Source organism: Alosa pseudoharengus, unplaced genomic scaffold, assembly GCF_046254945.1.
Source record: "Alosa pseudoharengus isolate Yale_2024_CS ecotype anadromous, Long Island Sound unplaced genomic scaffold, YU_APseudo_1.1 YU_APseudo_1.1_scf_14, whole genome shotgun sequence".
NCBI lineage: Eukaryota > Metazoa > Chordata > Actinopteri > Clupeiformes > Clupeidae > Alosa > Alosa pseudoharengus.
In genome coordinates this window covers 317,501-337,571 of record NW_027468609.1, presented here as the reverse complement: position 1 = coordinate 337,571, position 20,071 = coordinate 317,501, and the positions used below count along the sequence as shown (strand labels likewise).

General features: G+C 43.6%; 1 protein-coding gene across 2 annotated transcripts in view; it reads right to left on the bottom strand.

The window, feature by feature from the left end:
- rgs3a (regulator of G protein signaling 3a) overlaps window positions 1–20,071 on the bottom strand; it is a 310,654-nt gene that overhangs the window by 267,193 nt on the left and 23,390 nt on the right. For both annotated transcript variants that reach the window (XM_076283451.1, XM_076283450.1), the window contains exon 3: window positions 4,022–4,133. In XM_076283451.1, coding sequence (XP_076139566.1) covers window positions 4,022–4,133 — 112 coding nt within the window. The remainder of the gene's footprint in view (window positions 1–4,021; window positions 4,134–20,071) is intronic.

Here is a 20,071-nt window from a genome sequence, read left to right as displayed (position 1 = left end):
GGTTCTAAATACAGCTGATCTAGAACACCAGCCACCAGGTTCTAAGCACAGCTGGTCTGGATGAGGAGAGAGAACACCAGTCATCAGGTTCTAAACACAACTGGTCTAGAACACCAATCACCAGGTTCTAAACACAGCTGGACTGGATGAGCACAGAGAACATCAGTCACCAGGTTCTAAACACAGCTGGTCTAGAACACCAGTCGCCAGGTTCTAAACACAGCTGGTCTAGAACACCAGTCACCACCTAAACTGATTAAAAGTCCATCAGACAGATCCACAGGAACCTGTCCACAAATCTATTAATACAGTGTGTGTGTGTGTATGTGTGGTTGCTACTATGATGGGATTGGACCACATGAACACAGTACACTTTTCAGTGCACATATTCTACTCAAAAGTGCTCAGAACTCAAATCTCACAGATTAGATGGGGTCTAACTCAAAGGTAACAGGGTTGACCTCTTCTGTGCTGTCAAACCAACCCGGCTTCCCCTTGCTGTCGGTATGGCAGTTTGACAAGGGTAGCCTATTTAAAGTTTGCTTCCAGTTGTCAGGACGACCGTGACCTCTTTGTTTCAACGGAACAGTAACCGCCTCTGGCCTATGCTACACATCGGTATCTATGGAAACCCTTTATTTGCCGTGTAAACATGGCGATATTTGACAAAAGTGTGTTTATTTTAACTGCGTGTGGCTGCTTTAGAGGAGAGCCAAGCTGTTGAGGCAGCTACACGCCATGTTTACCCAGCGGTAACTTGCAGGACAAAGAGGAGGAACTTGGCCTCGAGTCATCGTAAATATCCCAACCTTTAATATCCCCCCTAGTTGTGCGACCACACTGTAGCTCGTGCCAACATTGATGACACAGACATCCGCGAAATTCGGTTGTAGGAAGTTCTACTAGGAACTCAATTAAATGTCTGGCAGACACAATACTTACTGTCGAGACAATCAGAGAACCAAAACAAAGCGTCTTATTCAGTTGCACCCATTCGAACCAAAACAAAGCGTCTTATTCAGTTGCACCCATTCGAACACCAACTCAGGGGCTCAGGGGTCAGTCGCAGGTCTACATCCCGCCCATCACTCTACACTCCGCCCATCACTTCATTACTCCGCCCATCACTCTACACTCCGCCAATTACTCTACACTCCGCCCATCACTCTACACCCCGCCCATCACTTCATTACTCCGCCCATCACTCTACACTCCGCCCATCACTTCATTACTCCGCCCATCATTCTACACCCCGCCCATCACTCTACACTCCGCCCATCACTCTACACTCCGCCCCTGAATATGGAGAAATCAAGACAGCCCTGCTGAAAAAAACAGCCTGACCAGCTATAGGTGGTTTGCTGGTTGACCAGCTTGTTAACCAGCTTGTTTGACCACCCTATAATGGTTGACCTGCTAGACCAAGTCAAGTCAAGTCAAGTCAAGTTTATTTATATAGCGCATTTCATACACAGAGGTCATTCAATGTGCTTTACATAAACAAAACCAAACAATAATAACAAATAAAAGCATAGAAGGGCAATATAGTCAAATAATAGTTAAAAGGTAAAGATCATAATAAAAAGAAAACATAAAACACAAGGTAAAATCATTTAAAAATAAAGAATAATTAGTAAGCAAAAACAAAGGCAAAAGTAGTAAAAAAAGTAATAAAAGACAAGGTAGAATAATTATCAAGGCAGATTTAGAATTTGTAACTCGGCACAGTTAGCAGAAAGCATCTGAGAACAGTTTGGTCTTGAGTCTAGATTTAAAACTGGCTACAGTTGGGGCCTTTTTGATGTCATCCGAAAGTTGGTTCCACAGCTGAGCCGCATAGCAGCTAAAAGCTGCTTCACCATGTTTAGTTCTAACTGTAGGTTTTACTAGTAGGTTTTTCACCTGGGTCCTGAGAGGACGAGAAGGTGTGTACTGCTGAAGCATGTCTGACAAGTATTTAGATCACTGTCAATTAATACACCAAGATTTTTAACAGTATCCTTTGCCTTCAACCCTTTTGTGTCAAGGAGAGTGGCAACCCTAAGTCTTTCCTCCTCCTTATATACCAAATATAATTACTTCAGTTTTTTCTTTGTTCAGCTGAAGAAAATTTTAAGACATCCAGGTCTTGATTTCTTCTATACACTGATACATAGATTCAAGAGGACCATAGTCGTTTGGTGATAGAGCTAAGTAAATTTGTGTGTCATCTGCATAGCTATGATATGAAATCAAATTATTTTGAATGATTTGTCCAAGTGGGAGCATATAGAGGTTGAATAATAGTGGCTCCAAGATCGACCCCTGGGGAACACCACAGGTCAAGGACGTTGGTGTTGAGGTACAGTTTCCGATGGCAACAAAGAAGCTCCTTTCTTGTAGATATGATTTTATCCAGCTGATAACTATGCCTGTAAATCCAACCCAGTGTTCTAGTCTGTGTAGTAAAATATTTTGATCAACAGTGTCAAAAGCTGCACTAAGGTCCAGTAGCACTAGGACTGATGTTTTACCTGAATCTGTGTTGAGGCGTATGTCATTGGAAACTTTAATGAGAGCTGTTTCAGTGCTGTGATTTGCCCGAAAACCAGACTGAAAGTAATCAAAATACCCATTTGATGTTAGGAAGGTGGTTAATTGATTAAAGATTACTTTTTCAATAATTTTGCCAATAAAAGGTAGATTGGATATGGGCCTGTAATTGTTTAGCATGGAGGCATCCAGGTTATTCTTCTTGAGAAGTGGCTTTACAACAGCTGTTTTCAGTGACTTAGGAAAAGTGCCAGACAGCAGTGATACATTTACAATTTGAAGGACATCTGCCGCTATGAGGTGAAAAACAGTTATGAAGAAATGTATAGGCAGAGTGTCTAAGACACATGTGGAAGACCTGAGATTCTGTACCGTTTTTTCAAGTGTTTCGTAGTCTATCAAGCTGAACTCTGACATCAAGTTTAGTTTCCCTCTGTTTGTTGCTGGAAGTTCAGGTTGTTGAATTTGTAATTGAGCAGATATGTTGAGTCTGATTTTGTCAATTTTACCTTTAAAAAAAGATGAAAACTAATTGCATTTATTAGTTGAGAGAAGTTCAGGCGCTAATTGTGAGGGGGGATTTGTTAACTTATCAACAGTTGAAAATAGAATACGAGTGTTATTAGACCAGCAAAACTCCTCTGGAGTATAGGCATATATATATATAGGAGTGTGTGTGTGTGTGTGGGGGGGGGGTCTACTCTACACTCTGCATTCTACCCTGCTCTGCAATTTGCTTACAATTCATTGCAAACAGCGGAATCATACAAGTGCATTATGGGAGACTAACACAATGACACAGCACAATAGTGCACAGGGCTGCAGCTGCAGCACAATAGTGCAGAGGGCTGCAGCTGCAGCACAATAGTGCACAAGCTACAGCACAATAGTGCACAGGGCTGCAGTTACAGCACAATAGTGCACAGGCTACAGCACAATAGTGCACAGGGCTGCAGCTGCAGCACAATAGTGCACAGGCTACAGCACAATAGTGCACAGGGCTGCAGCTGCAGCACAATAGTGCACAGGCTACAGCACAATAGTGCACAGGCTACAGCACAATAGTGCACAGGGCTGCGGAGGATACTGTGTGTGCGGAGTATAAAGATGAAGCTCTCCTGTGTCAGTCCTGTGGGTTATGCTGTGTGGTGTTTGCTGTGTTGTGTTGTGTTATATTGAGCTCTGTTATGATGTGGTGTGTTATTCTGCATGTGGTGCTGTTTTCTTTTACTGTGTGTGTGTGTGCGCGTGCATGTGTGTGTGTGTGTGTGTATATGTGTGTGTGTGTGTGTGTGTGTGTGTGCGCGTGCATGTGTGTGTGTGTGAGTGTGTGTGTGTGTGAGTGTGTGTCTGTGTGTGAATGAATGTGTGTGAGTGTGTGTGTGAGTGAGTGTGTGTTTGTTTGTGCTTGCGTGTGTGTGAGTGAGTGTGTGCATGTGCTTGCGTGTGTGTGAGTGAGTGTGTGTGTGTGTGTGTGTGTGTTACTCACCCTCCTGGAGGCGTAGCTGCTTCAGGTAGAGAGGGTTCTGGAGAACGTTACACCGGCCGGGTTCATCCTCTCTGGTCACCAGCATCAGGTCTGTGTATATGAACACAGTCACCTGCAGAGAGATGGAGAGAGAGAGAGAGTGAGAGAGAGAGAGAGAGAGAGAGGGTATGCATGTGAGACAGACATAGTGGTAGTGGGTGGATGGGTGTTAAAGATAGAGAAGAAAGTGTGTGTGTGAAAAAAAGAGATAAATTGTGTTTCACAAAGAGATAGAGAGAGATAGAAAGAAATCTATTGAGAGGGAGGGAGTGGAGAAAGTGTGTGTGTGTAATGGAGTGGAGAAATAGTGTGTGTGAGGGAGAAAGTGTGTATGTGAGGGAGTGGAGAAAGTGTGTATGTGAGGGAGTGGAGAAATAGTGTGTGTGAGGAAGTGGAGAAAGAGTGTGTGTGAGGGAGTTGAGTGAGATGCATGTGAGGGCTGGTAGACCACACAGCTGATGTCTCATTGTTTAAAGTTTACACATACACATACACACACACAAACTCACACACTTGTGTACACAAATGCACGCAAACACATACACACACATACAAACACAAAAACACAAACACGCACACACACACACCCATACACACACACACACATACATGCAAATATGCTCGCACACACATACAATCATACACAAGGTGATGACCGTTGACTGTTATAAACACTGACCATAATAAGATGTCAGGAGGAATATAAAATGTGCGCACACACATACACACACACACTCTCACACAAACACACATACACTCTCTCTCTCACACACACACACACTCTCTCACACAAACACACACACACACTCTCACACAAACACACACACACATACACTCTCTCTCACACACACACACACTCTCACACAAACACACACACACATGCAAACAGAGTTGCATGTGCAGAAAAAGACTATATATTTGAATATTTCATGGCTTTGCAAGAGAATCAAATGTGCATGCTGTGGTTCTGCCTGCTGTGGTTCTATAATGTGAGCTCTTACATATTAATGGCTCTGCACGGTTCCTCTTCTGTCCCATTATTTCATTACATTTATCATTTCTCCCCAAGAAATGTTGTTATTTAAATCTCCATTGTGCACACACACACAAACACACACACACAGTCAATTACTAACCACTAGTATCTGTAAACTGATGGGGGATGGAGGGAAGAGAGATGGAGGGAAGAGAGGGGAGAGATGGAGGATGGAGGGAAGAGAGGGGAGAGATGGAGGATGGAGGGAAGAGAGGGGAGGATGGAGGGAAGAGAGGGGAGAGATGGAGGATGGAGGGGAGAGGTGGAGGAGAGCTTACTGCTCCATTTAGCCCTTATGTATTGTCAACAATTTGGGCAGCCGTGGCCTACTGGTTAGCACTTCGGACTTGTAACCGGAGGGTTGCCGGTTCGAACCCCGACCAGTAGGCACGGCTGAAGTGCCCTTGAGCAAGGCACCTAACCCCTCACTGCTCCCCGAGCTCCGCTGTTGTAGCAGGCAGCTCACTGCGCCGGGATTAGTGTGTGCTTCACCTCACTGTGTGTTTACTGTGTGCTGAGTGTGTTTCACTAATTCACGGATTGGGATAAATGCAGAGACCAAATTTCCCTCACGGGATCAAAAGAGTACTTACTTATACTTCCTTATACTTCCTTAACCACCGGAGGAAAAAGAGCTTTTTCTACACAGAACAGCATGAGGAGGAGAATAGAGAAGAGAGAGAGAGCAAAGAGAAAGAGAGAGAGAGAGGCACCTCCTCTCCTCCTCCTTTCTTCCTCTTATCCTCCTCCTTTTTTCTTCAACCTCAACCAGATTAAACCGGATTCAACCTCAACCGGATATTAAGGAAGGAAGAGATACATAAATCATGAATTCATGATAATTGATGTACCCTTATATTACCGTATAATGTCATTTAGCAGCGGCTTCTGTCCAAAGCAACTTCCATACTGCAATACCCCCCCCCCCCCATACACACACACACTACTGCATGCTAGCCCAGCTCCTTAACCACTATGCTTCCACCACCCTACACACACACACTACTGCATGCTAGCCCAGCTCCTTAACCACTATGCTACCACCACCCTACACACACACACACACACACTACTGCATGCTAGCCCAGCTCCTTAACCATTACGCTACCACCACCCTACACACACACACACACTACTGCATGCTAGCCCAGCTCCTTAACCACTATGCTACCACCACCCTACTCACACACACACACACACACAGACACTACTGCATGCTAGCCCAGCTCCTTAACCACTACGCTACCACCACCCTACACACACACACACACACACACACTACTGCATGCTAGCCCGGCTCCTTAACCACTACGCTACAACCGCCCTACACACACACACACACTACTGCATGCTAGCCCAGCTCCTTAACCACTATGCTACCACCACCCTACACACACACACACACACACACTACTGCATGCTAGCCCAGCTCCTTAACCACTATGCTACCACCACCCTACACACACACTACTGCATGCTAGCCCAGCTCCTTAACCACTATGCTACCACCACCCTACACACACACACACACTACTGCATGCTAGCCCAGCTCCGTAACCACTATGCTACCACCACCCTACACACACACACACACTACTGCATGCTAGCCCAGCTCCTTAACCACCACGCTACCACACTACTGCTTGCTAGCCCAGCTCCTTAACCACTATGCTACCACCACCCTACACACACACACACACACACTACTGCATGCTAGCCCAGCTCCTTAACCACTATGCTACCACCACCCTACACACACACACACACTACTGCATGCTAGCCCAGCTCCTTAACCACTACGCTATCACACTACTGCATGCTAGCCCGGCTCCTTAACCACTACGCTACCACACTACTGCATGCTAGCCCGGCTCCTTAACCACTATGCTACCACCACCCTACACACACACACACACTACTGCATGCTAGCCCAGCTCCTTAACCACCACGCTACCACACTACTGCTTGCTAGCCCAGCTCCTTAACCACTATGCTACCACCACCCTACACACACACACACTACTGCATGCTAGCCCAGCTCCGTAACCACTATGCTACCACCACCCTACACACACACACACACTACTGCATGCTAGCCCAGCTCCTTAACCACCACGCTACCACACTACTGCTTGCTAGCCCAGCTCCTTAACCACTACGCTACCACCACCCTACACACACACACACTACTGCATGTTAGCCCAGCTCCTTAACCACTATGCTACCACCACCCTACACACACACACACACTACTGCATGCTAGCCCAGCTCCTTAACCACTATGCTACCACCACCCTACACACACACACACACACACTACTGCATGCTAGCCCAGCTCCTTAACCACTATGCTACCACCACCCTACACACACACACACTACTGCATGCTAGCCCAGCTCCTTAACCACCACGCTACCACACTACTGCTTGCTAGCCCAGCTCCTTAACCTCTACGCTACCACCACCCTACACACACACACACACACTACTGCATGCTAGCCCAGCTCCTTAACCACTACGCTACCACCACCCTACACACACACACACACACACACGCTACTGCATGCTAGCCCAGCTCCTTAACCACTACGCTACCACCACCCTACACACACACACACACTACTGCATGCTAGCCCAGCTCCTTAACCACTACGCTACCACCACCCTACACACTCACACACACACACACACTACTGCATGCTAGCCCAGCTCTTTAACCACTATGCTATTACACTACTGCATGCTAGCCCAGCTCCTTAACCACTATGCTATTACACTACTGCTTGCTAGCCCAGCTCCTTAACCACTACGCTACCACCACCCTACACACACACACACACACACTACTGCATGCTAGCCCAGCTCCTTAACCACTACGCTACCACCACCCTACACACTCACACACACACACACACTACTGCTTGCTAGCCCAGCTCTTTAACCACTATGCTATTACACTACTGCATGCTAGCCCAGCTCCTTAACCACTATGCTATTACACTACTGCTTGCTAGCCCAGCTCCTTAACCACTACGCTACCACCACCCTACACACACACACACACACACTACTGCATGCTAGCCCAGCTCCCTAACCACTATGCTACCACCACCCTACACACACACACACACACACACACACACACACTACTGCATGCTAGCCCAGCTCCTTAACCACTATGCTACCACCACCCTACACACACACACACACACACACTACTGCATGCTAGCCCAGCTCCTTAACCACTATGCTACCACCACCCTACACACACACACACACACACACTACTGCATGCTAGCCCAGCTCCTTAACCACTACGCTATCACACTACTGCATGCTAGCCCGGCTCCTTAACCACTACGCTACCACACTACTGCATGCTAGCCCGGCTCCTTAACCACTACGCTTACACTACTGCATGCTAGCCCGGCTCCTTAACCATTACGCTACCACCACCCCAGTCCTGCCTCTGCTGACTCTCTTGGGGTCTCGTAGGGATCCTTATACTGTATCTCCTGCTGAGTTATGCTTTTTCTTTCCCTCTAAACATGTTTACTCTTCTTACCACAACATGTACAATGAACAGGGTTGCCAACTCTCACGCATCCGGCGTGACTAGGGTTACCAACTTTCTGATATGAAAATAAGGAACGGGGGGGGGGGTGAATACACTTCAGTACACCGGCATCTACTTCAGTTAGTGGGGGGGGGGGGGGGTATTGAAATTATGTATGTATTATTGTACTAAATAGTGCATCATTTTACAAAATTGTGAGCCATTATTTACTAAAATGTGTACTGTACATAATATACTACATTCTATACACAATCTAGTAAAATGAGATCATAATTGAGTAAAACAAGTGCACAATTTGGTCAAATGAGCGCACATTCTCATAATATATATTTTTTTTAAATCTTGCAATGACGCCTCCAGGGCTCCATATTGAATTAATGTAACCTACTAGCCTACTCATTTTATATCTGGTGCAAAACAAGAATAATTTCGATGCTAAAACACTTGATAAAAAATAACTGTTTGTAGCCTATTTTACTCAAACCAAACAACTCTGAAAACTGAACTGGCAGATATATGCTGTCATAGAAAAAAATACATTTTGAACATCACAAGCAGCTGTAGAAGCTCTGAATTTGGTGAAGCCTTATTTTATTTCTGGCTTTTTTCTGTCTCTGCAGCAAGTAGGCTAGCCTATTTGTTTATCTTGCACAGATGCACTGTAAAACTCTGAGCAAGACATGTCATCTCATGCTACTAGGCTATCAGCGTAATATACGTGACTCACAGTGGCTCAAACGAAAAGTGCATTCTCTGTTGGGATAGTGATGACAGACAAACTGAGAGGGATAAAGGACAGCAGCAAAGTTTCCCTTTATCTCATACAAATCGTGAATTTTTCATTCAGTCTAACTTATAATACTGGTCATGGATTTGCACGAGTTGATTCTCAATAATACGGAACAAAATGCGCTCCGTATCAGTTCAATACGGAACACATCTTTTTCCTTGCAAATACGGGACGATTCCGTATTTTACGGAACGGTTGGCAACCCTAGGCGTGACACTCACGCTTTTAGCACCAATCTCACGCTCTCACGCACACTCAAGAAATGTCACTCCAAATCCATTCTTTTTTTTTGCAATCCTGTCATTTTTTGTTGATGACTAGACTAGACCACAGCATTGTTTCTAAATGACAGGATACGAGTTTAAGGCATACATATGTCTAGACCGACAGCAGGTAGGTCTAATATCCGCCTACAACGTTCTCAGCGCAGTTTTCTCTGATTGTTGATTCGCTGACTAGGCTATTTTAATCCGGTCCGCGGCACCTTCATGGAACACGCTGCTAGACATGAGGCAGACCGACATAAAGTGTGGCCGCCCATTCTTCTCTAGGAACTACTCGCGAAGTAACTTCTTCTAAATAACTTTTTCTCATCTTTTATAAGGTGCTATAGCCGCTATTTGCTGCGATAAACGGTTCGCGAGAAAATTAAATTAACTTTCAAGAAATTATCATATTAGGCTATAGCTCTGCGCTAATTTCAATTCCTATAGGAGGAATATCTCACAAACTTTTCGTTCCACACATGACAAAACGTAAACCAGAATAAACAGCAGACCTTACCGAACACAAAGGTGTAATGCAATCCCCTGTAGGCTACAATAAGCCGTTCCAGAGTAATCCGGTTTTGAAATGGTAGCAAATTTCTAAATGGTCTCCAATTTTGGGCTTTAAGTGTCTTAAAACTGAGCTGTGCTTAAATACCTACATATGTGTAAATATTAAAATCAGAGGATATATAGCTCATGGCTAAGAGTTTGTCGATGTAGCCATAATGATTTGTTTTCACAAAATGCTAAGCATGCATGTATTTAAGTGTCTTAAAAAGTGTGCTTATATTGGTCAATGCATAATTTCATAACAGGCCAAATAGAAAATAAATGTTAAATGTTAAATATACTGTAGCCTAGACATAATATTAAAATCAGATGATGTAGGATAGTATAGAGTTAGATAAAGTTGGATGGCTCCAGAACTCACACCAGTGGATTGGGTCTTAAAGGAGCCACACCACTTTTATGACACTATAGCTGTTCTGTTGACCTTTAGATTTGTTGCTACTGGGCATGAAGGGCAGGCCAATTATGAGTTCTGTCCAACATTGATGGTTTAGAAGAAAAGTCACCACATTTCAATCATATTGCAATACCAATAACCGTGATAATTTTGGTCATGATTTTTCATCAAATGTTCATACTGTATCTCTAGTGGCTGGTAGACTTTGGAATCCACCAGCCACAATGGTAGGTGGAAAAAAATATTTTAGGCTATTTCCATCTCTGATACATACGTACACTCATACACACATTCATAAGTCTCAATCTGTCCATTTCTTTCCACAAAACTCACCAGAATTCATAATTTAACCCAGGGGTGTCAAACTCAAATTCACAGGGCCAAAATTAAGAACTGGGAGTATGTCGCGGGCCAAGCTCAACATTGAATAACCGATGTTTTTATTGAATTAAAACTGTATACACACACAAGAAAAAATAGAATGCAGGCATTTCTGAATATAGCCTAATAGAAAAAATATATTGAATATCTGAATAGAAAAAATATATTGGCCTATTTTTGCAGGTGAACTATAAAACATTTAACAACTATCAAAATTGTAATTGTAACTATTAACAGTTCATGAACTCATGACAGTTCACGTTCAACGTGGTGCTGTTTTATGTTGTAGGCCTACTCTTTAGTGACAGCTACGGTGAATCCACATACCAAGCAAACGGGGTTTGTCCTTGAATAATATGAACATATAATCGTTTTCCCACCTATCTTGAAAGCTCCGATTATCAATCTTTCGCTTCGCCAGTTTGTCTGGTTGCATGGATACATGTTTTGTTTATGAACAGAAAAGGCGGCATTAACGATGCAACGCATTTTGGGATATGAAGTGTTATCGGTGTATGATACACTGTACAGCAGCGGTTCCCAAACTTTTCCCCCCGCGTACCACCGCCTACATTCCGACTCGGCTCGCGTACCCCCACCATCCGACACATAAACACGTAAAAACGTAACGCATTCTATAACCCCCCTATTCCAGGCGTCATGTTTAATAATCTGCCCTTTTTTTGATGAACACATACAGAGTTTATAAATGATATCCTTTAATTTCATGTTTCCATAGCATTATGACCTAATTCGAAATAATGTATTTATTCATGAATTAATTACAAAACATTTAAAATTGTCATTTTATACCTGTCCGCCATAGCCTTTTTCATCTCGCGTACCCCCTAGAAGCAGCTCGCGTACCACAGTTTGGGAATCCCTGCTGTACAGTATGTAGCAACTCGATGGGCTGCGTTGCCCTGGGCTGCGCTCATGCGCTGAATAGAATAGCGTGCTGGGCCAGCTCTAACGCGGATGCGCTGAAGAGAATACTGTCGGGCCAGCTCAGATGCTCAGATATGGATGCGCTGTATAAACTACGCGGTGGGCCACTTCTAATACAGATTGAATAATGACCTCGCGGGCCACAAATAAGCAGCCTGAGTTTGACATCCCTGATTTAAGGGGTTATTTTTCATTTTTTTCTACTGAGCTACTACCTTTTTCAGGTGGGCAGGGGGACCCTTTTCATGTCTGTGCCCAGGGGCCCAGTGGCTCATAATCCTTTCATGCCACAGGGTTAAAACACTGGTCTTGTTTTCAAGTGCAATCAATAATTGTACATTTTGAAGAAACTTAAATCATGGATTATACTGTACATAGCAAAAAAGTCTGGGGACAGACATTTTTAAAATTAGGTTTAGGGAAAAATGTAACGCACACGCACTATGACTTCACAAAATCTCACTCCAGCCAAACACCCAAAGTTGGCAACCCTGCAATGAGATCCACGTGAGACAATGAGATGCATGTGAGACAATAACGTGAGATACTGTGGTGTGTCCACCTCACAGTAAGCATATTTGGTTTGTGACCTTTTGAGAGTGTGATTCTTGCCTATTCTGTGTGTGTGTGAATGAGAGTAATCTGAGAGCAGGCAGTTCCCCCGCCTTTTGGTTCCAGGGATTATATGATGCATTTAGTGACAGTTTTAAAATCAAAAGCTGCTTATGGTGCCGTGATGACACACATTTCTGACATATTTTCAGACGCATGCTTACTCAGTGGGCAGAAGGCAGAGTGGAAGTGTGGACATGGTCAGTGGTCAGTGGCAGTGACTTTGGTGTTAGAGGCCATAGTGCATGTGGTCAGTGGTGGTGACCTTGGTGTTAGAGGCTATAGTACAAGTGTTGCAGTGGTGGTGTTTCTTTCCTGCTGAAAACAGCCTGACCAGCTAAAGGTGGTTTGCTGGTTGACCAACTTGTTAACCAGCTTGTTTGACCACCCTATGATGGTTGACCTGCTAGACCAGCAAAAATCTTGCGAAAACATACCTTCAGCTGGTTTTCCCAGCTTATGATGGTAATTCAGCTGGTTTTGCTTGTTGTACCACCTCAGGCTGGTAATTTTAGCTGGTGTTGCTGGTCTATAGTGCTGGTTTAACTGGCCATGCCAGCTTATGTTGGTCATTCTATCAAACCAGCATGACCAGCTTGACAGGCTGGTCACCAGCATGACCATCTTGCACCAGCTGTATCCCACAAGACATGCTGGTCACACCAGCATGACCAGCTTCCTCAGATGGTCACACCAGTATATCCAGCTGGTGGCCCAACCAGCTACACCAGCAAGAGCTGGAAGAAAACCAGCTAAAACCAGCTACCAGCAGAAGCTGGTTTCTAGCTTTTTTTTTTCAGCAGGGGCTTCGACTTGGCCAGCTTCCCTCGCGGTCCGCGCGCGGGATCACGCGACTTTAATTTGTATTTTTCCAGTGACGCTGCAACGACGCTGCAACAACCGGCAGAGGTCTCAAGTGAGCAGGGTGTCTCGTAGAAAGAAATGGAGCTGGAAAACCCTACACAGACATCACTACAGACTTTAGCAGACTGGTTTAGAAATAATTTAATAGCCAGAAATATGCCTGCCCTGCCCTAATAAAGAAATATTTGGTTAACGGCGAGTGAATCCCGTTTGCAGCCGTAGAAGAAACGCAGGACAAATTGAACATTCTGGTTTTCTCCAAGTGCAACGATGATAGACAGACATCATTTGGACAAAATATAGAGCATATTAACCTTTGTTGCTCAGCCAAATGCCTTTCTGTTACGTCCTGTTATCACGGAGTTACAGGCGATAAACGATTTTTGATGGTCACAAGTTTACTTCATTAGCGTTTATTTTTTTGATTATTAAAGAGTGTTTTTCATTTAAAGGCTTGACTTCGTGCTTATTCAGAAGAGCATTTAGTGCTCTTCCCAATCCCAGACGTTCACATTGCATGTTTGTTTGTAATGGATGCAACAGCGAGATACGCTTGTCATAGGCGCCGATACCGTGGGTGCTCCGTCTCTCGGGCACCCACTGAAAACATCGAGCACTTACATGTGCCAGCTTATAGTCCCGGCTAAATTTACATTAATTTAAAATCAAACATCGCAGTTTATGTTAAATTCAGCATCTCTCATAGTGTGATTGGATATGTTGCTGTCAATTCCTTACTCCATATATGGTTTTTAAAAGTCAGATGTTCCCTGACAAAGACATTCGAAAATTAAGAATGTTTATTGACTTGAAAAATACACTAAACTCCATTCATTCAACCCTTGAAGACATCGCGGTCTGGTGCGCTATGTAGATCGTTTCTCGTACCATTTAATTTCTCAGAATTTAGGTCTACTAGGCCTACAATAACGTCATCACCAAATACATCTTTTATTTTTAGTTGATCAACCACAAAGAGTAGCATAGGCCTACTGTGCACAGTGCACTGACGACTTTAGCAGCCCAAGGCAACCAGTTGTTGTAGATGAGAGGCAACCCCTTATTTCAGATAGCCTGGACAACATGTTACCTGGGTGTTGCCTACGTTATTAATTAATGGTAGCCTACAATAGTTAATTGATTCGCGTAACATATTAGTTGGCTCAAAGAGTAGGGAATCAGGATGGAGAGAGTCACGCGTGTGTTGCTTTTGCGGGATCGAATCCAGTTTAATGCTAGTTTTCAAAACATATTTTTTTACATGTCTTTTGTCCGAGTGGCTGTAATTTAGCCGAGCGCTCATGGCGTATGAAAAGCGACTTCAAACCGCCTAAAACAACTTGTTTGTGAATGTCTGACAACTGCTGCAGCGCATGCATGCGCAAGGAAACCAGTAGGTGGAGAAACCAGAAGGCAGACAACACCGGAACGATTTTAAGGCTATTTCGCATAGGCTACTCAATGGTGCTATTTCACATGCATTATAGTGACCCCCACTCACCGGGGTTAGGTTGAAGGTGTTAATAGACGATTGGCGTAGCCTACAGTGGACAAGGGCTGTCAAAATTGCTCAAAAATGACGTTCGAATATCCCCTCTAAAATAAACACATGTATTCGAATATATTGGAATATCTAGGCTATATTATTTGCGCATTATGTCAGTGATGCGCATCATGTCATCTGTTCTTAACTTTTTGTATGGTTATTGCTTGACAAGGGGGATCCCAAGCAGCTGCAGCCATAAGGCATTTCCTAATTCACCCGACACTGATATTCAAAATGTTGAAACTATTTCGGCATAGCCTATAGGCAGTTTAATTAAATGTAATGTTAGTTGTAAACAAACGGGCTACTTGGTGAGGCTTGGCCTCACAGATGCGCTCGTGCCTTAAATGGCAATATAAATCTTCACGATATAGGCCTATTAACCAGGGCTCGAATGATCTTTTTGACTTTAAAGGGGTCTCTCTCTCATAAAAAGTTGGCACATCCAGTACATAGCCTAAAGGCGATACAATTAAATAGCCTAGGCTCGAGTGGCGCTTTTGCGCAGTATGCGCACGGTAGGCCTTGGCTATAACTTGACAGATTTGATAGAAATTGATTCCTTTTAATTAATTTCAACATATTATTGATTGCAATAGTCCATATTTCATTTCAAATTCACAATACAAAAAAATAGACTAAACTTAGTTTAGTCTGAGTGCCATTCTCAATTTAACAACGTAACTCATTTGAACCATACCACCGTCTCAGATAGGCTAAAACACAATAATGCATGTAGTCTTTAACTTATACACAGGGAAAATGCACTAACTGGCAGAAATTAATAAAGCCATTGCAGCCAAACTATGTTCTAGTATTATAGGCTACACATAGTGATATCAACACCGGGGTGTTCAGTCGTCTCGTGTGTTGAACCGTGGAAATAAATAGACAAACAATTTTGGAATTTGCACTGCGTGATGAGATGTTGTCGGGTAGCCATTGAATATTCCGCCATCAGAGATTGCTAACAGGTGTTTCAAAATATCTGGGAACTTTCCAGAGCTCTGAATGGCAGAGGATAGTTGCAGATCAATTCATTGAAGTAGGCTGTATTATGGGCCATCATTTATTTTTGTCAATAAACATAGAAGAGGCGAAGTGCAAGTTCAACAACAAACAGGACTTTTTCAGCCCAATGAACGCCTATGTACATAGACAAAACACTCGCATTAAAGCCCAATGAACGCCTATGTAAATAGACAAAACACTCGCATTAAAGCCCAATGACCGCCAATGTAAATAGACAAAACACTCGTAATAGACACATATCAAACCATGTAGGCTAGCCCAATGAACGCCTATGTAAATAGACACAACACTCGTAATAGACACGTATCAAACCATGTAGGCCTAGCCCAATGAACGCCTATGCAAATAGACAAAACACGCATTAAAGCAGGGTGACTTCGGACTTGCGAGTGCTGTCAAATCGATATTAGGCTATGCGGTTTGCTCATATAGTGGTGTGATGGTGAAGTGCAGTCATGCTGCGTTCAAGAGCGTAGGGTAGGTCTACATCCAGTAGTTTTTATGGGAGCCAGTCGTCACTCTAAAGGAGCTTGGCTCCCTCTGGCTCCCACGTAATTCGAGCACTGCTATTAACTGACCGCCCGATTCACGTTGGCTGGGGGGCAGGGGGGGCCCATCAGACATTGTTCCCAAGGGTCTATGAATTGTTAATCCGGCCCTGTCCCCAACGAACGCAACTTTACACCTCTGAGACAGCTTCTAGAGTCTAGAGGACTCCTAACTCACTAAGACCTACTTACTGTAGGCTGCGCAAACCACAGGCCTTTTTTTTGGGCAAGCCTACATTCGAGGCAGGCCTTCTGTTGAAGAATTTTATATAAATCCTGCGCTAGCAGTAATCCTCCTACCCCCCCCCGCTACCACAGCTGTGGATAGTGTGGCATGCTCACGCTTTATGTCTCCTTCTTGCAAACTAGGCCTATAGCCCAACCATTTACGTCTTCAAAAAATGGCAGAACTTGCCAGATATGCCTTCATATCTTTGGGCTTCATTCAGCATTTTGTTCTTCCACTGGAAATGACTCTTCTACATTTGCTGCCTGCTGCATCCTTTCTGTTTGTATTGTTTAGAAAATGTTTGACGTCTTGAGTTAATGCATTAAACATTGTTTGCTGGTAACCAGCCACAAATAGCCTACAGATTCTTGCGTGCGTACATTCTCTATTCTCTCCAAAATGTGCCCGTTCTATAGGCTGGCCAAGTGCGTAATTCTGCGGCATAAAGCAGATGTATTTGTTTATTGTACAGAAAAATAAAAATAACCTGTCAAGCAGTCAATTGACTACATTGCAGTCAATAAGTAGGGCAAATTACGAAACCAAAACGTGGGTCATAGTTGTCTAAGCCTCTGCTGTGAGGCCAAACCCATGAACAAAGACGCATTGATATCTGCAATAGTTTTTTTTTTGGCGAAACATATACGATATTTAATCCAGTGTTTTGTCAAGTTGCAAAATGCTATTCATTTTAAAGAATTTTTATGATAGTACCCTATACAAAAAGTACTTCATACTATCTTAATTGCTTTATTCTCAATACTTTACCAATGGCTATTGCATCTGTCTATTGAAAGTGAGAATGTGGCATGTGATCTACTGTGTAGGCTTCATAAAATAAAATAAACAGATTGCTAATGGCCTACAAGCTGATCTGGGGTGCGTTTCCCGTACAACTACGGAGGTTAGCTTTTTACTAACAGGATGCATCGTTCAACTAACCAACATGTAAGTTACGACTGTTACAAAACTGTCGTACTTACATAATACTGACCATGATAGTTTCCAAACTTCAGTAGTCTGGACTAAGGTGGTTAATGACGTTTAGTAGCACGTGAACGGGCACCTGCACATACAGTATACTTCTGTGGCGCATTGCATTGGCCGGCAGATGACAGCCGCCGTTGCACAGCAGTTACCAGTCCCCTGTCCAAGAGTTCGAATCTGGGTTAAGATTTTGACAACAATATTGACATTGTTGTTTACCTAAGTTTATCTTTTGTGCAGATCATATTATCAAAATCAGAATCAGCCTTCTTGGCTTGGTTTGCGTAAACTAACAAGGACCCCCCCCCCCTCCATGAAAATCAAAGGCTACATATTCTCAACTGACTCGTCAAAAAGTGCCTTCCTTGACTAACGTTTCGATGTGTCGATGTTTTTGACTAACGAACATCGAAACGTTAGTCAAAGTTTAATAATGTTCTGCACCTTTTACTAAAGAATAAAGAAAATTAAGAAGACATCTGAGCTGCACCAGCGTCTCTCCTTCTCTAACACTTTTTGGCTTTGGCTAAATATTTCTAAAATCATTTGAGTTTCACTAGTCACATGTTTTAACAAGGAACACTTGTTATTGAACTAATAACAGACGTGTGTCGAAAATTGACTTTATTTTCCATACGGAGAAATAATATATGCAGAGTCTAACCAAGGTCAATCTTGCCAAAAAAGCCCTCAAACCTGAAAACACATGAGGCAAAAGTGCAAAACATCACAAAACTAACTAAACTAACACGCGCATATTTTTGTATTGCAATCATTGTAGCCTACAGTTGTAACAGCGCGTAACAGTCGTTTTACTCCCCGTATGCACTCATTATAAAGAACGTTTAACGTGTCCCAAAAACAGCTATCAGCACCTTGCAAAAAATGATAACAATAGGCCTAGGCCTTTATATGGCTCTGCTCCTGCCTAGATTCGAACTCAGAGCTGCCTGAAAGTTGCAGACCTGTTCTGGAAATACGCGCATTAACCCACTCGACCGTCAGACAACGCTATCTGCTTCGAGTAGGCCTATTGGGTAGGACTGTAGCCTACACTGGATGCTGTGGCACAGTCTTGAGTGACCAAATTCGTTTTCCTTTTGTCATATGAATGCTGTCATTTTGTTATCATTACTGTTAAGGAAATGCTGTAGGCAAAGGCTATATTTAACCTCGTTAGTGTAGTAAAACAAATCAGAACTATTCACAAGGTTTCTGGGCAGCATATTTATGTTCTGTTAGCAAGCGAACTTCTCATGACTGCTGACAAAGTAGCCTACTGCCAGCTGACGAAGCTCTCATTTTAAAACATTACTGAGAGACAGGCACTGTACAATCAAGACACCTTGCCACTGAATCCAAAACTATGTTTAACATTATGTACAAAGCTTATGGGCTACAGTGGACTAGCATGTTGCAGGGACTGCTAAAAACACAGAGAAACGCACTGAAAACTCGGCCAATCACAGCCCTTGCTGTCGAATGCTCCATCCGGTTCAACCATGGAACGCCACAGCGGACTATGCTGCCCCCAATGGCTGCAGTTGTACTTACATTTCACCCAGCTGCGTGAATCACCTTGATGGTGAATGAAGTGTCAATTCTTAACTGGGACCCACTGTATTTATAATTATTAATTTGCAAACAAATAACTGGCGTCAGTGACGTCTTTGACATGAAGATCCCTGGAACTATGCTTCTACTAGCATTCTACCACAGGTCGAGAGGTGTAGTTGTAACTATACAACTTTACGATAGTGGTTGCGAACGTTCGTTGCTACTATGGTTTTGGGAAACACTAACGTAGTGTAACGATGCATTGGACTAAGTTCCAAATATGAATGTAATTCTGCGCCTACCCAAAGGGTTCAGATTAATTCTGAACAGTTATTTCTCTACTGGCTCAATTATCACACCACTGTTTTGATTTGCGTAGTTGCGTTACCCCAACACTGACAATAATGTAGACAGCAAATTTCGATTTCGATTTTCGTTACCACCGTGTAGTCAAGCCTTAAGCAATACCCAAGTAGCCTAAATCGAGGTAAATTGAGCTTTTTCAGAAGGGCCGGCAGGCAGAGCGATGTACAGTGGCAGAGCGACGCACAGTGGCTGAAAGTGGTACTAAAGCTCCACGCAGCTTCACGCCTCGTAATGCGCGACTGAAGTGGCCATTTGAAAGCGATGCCCACTGTAAGCGGGCATGGCCAGTTAAACCAGCAGTG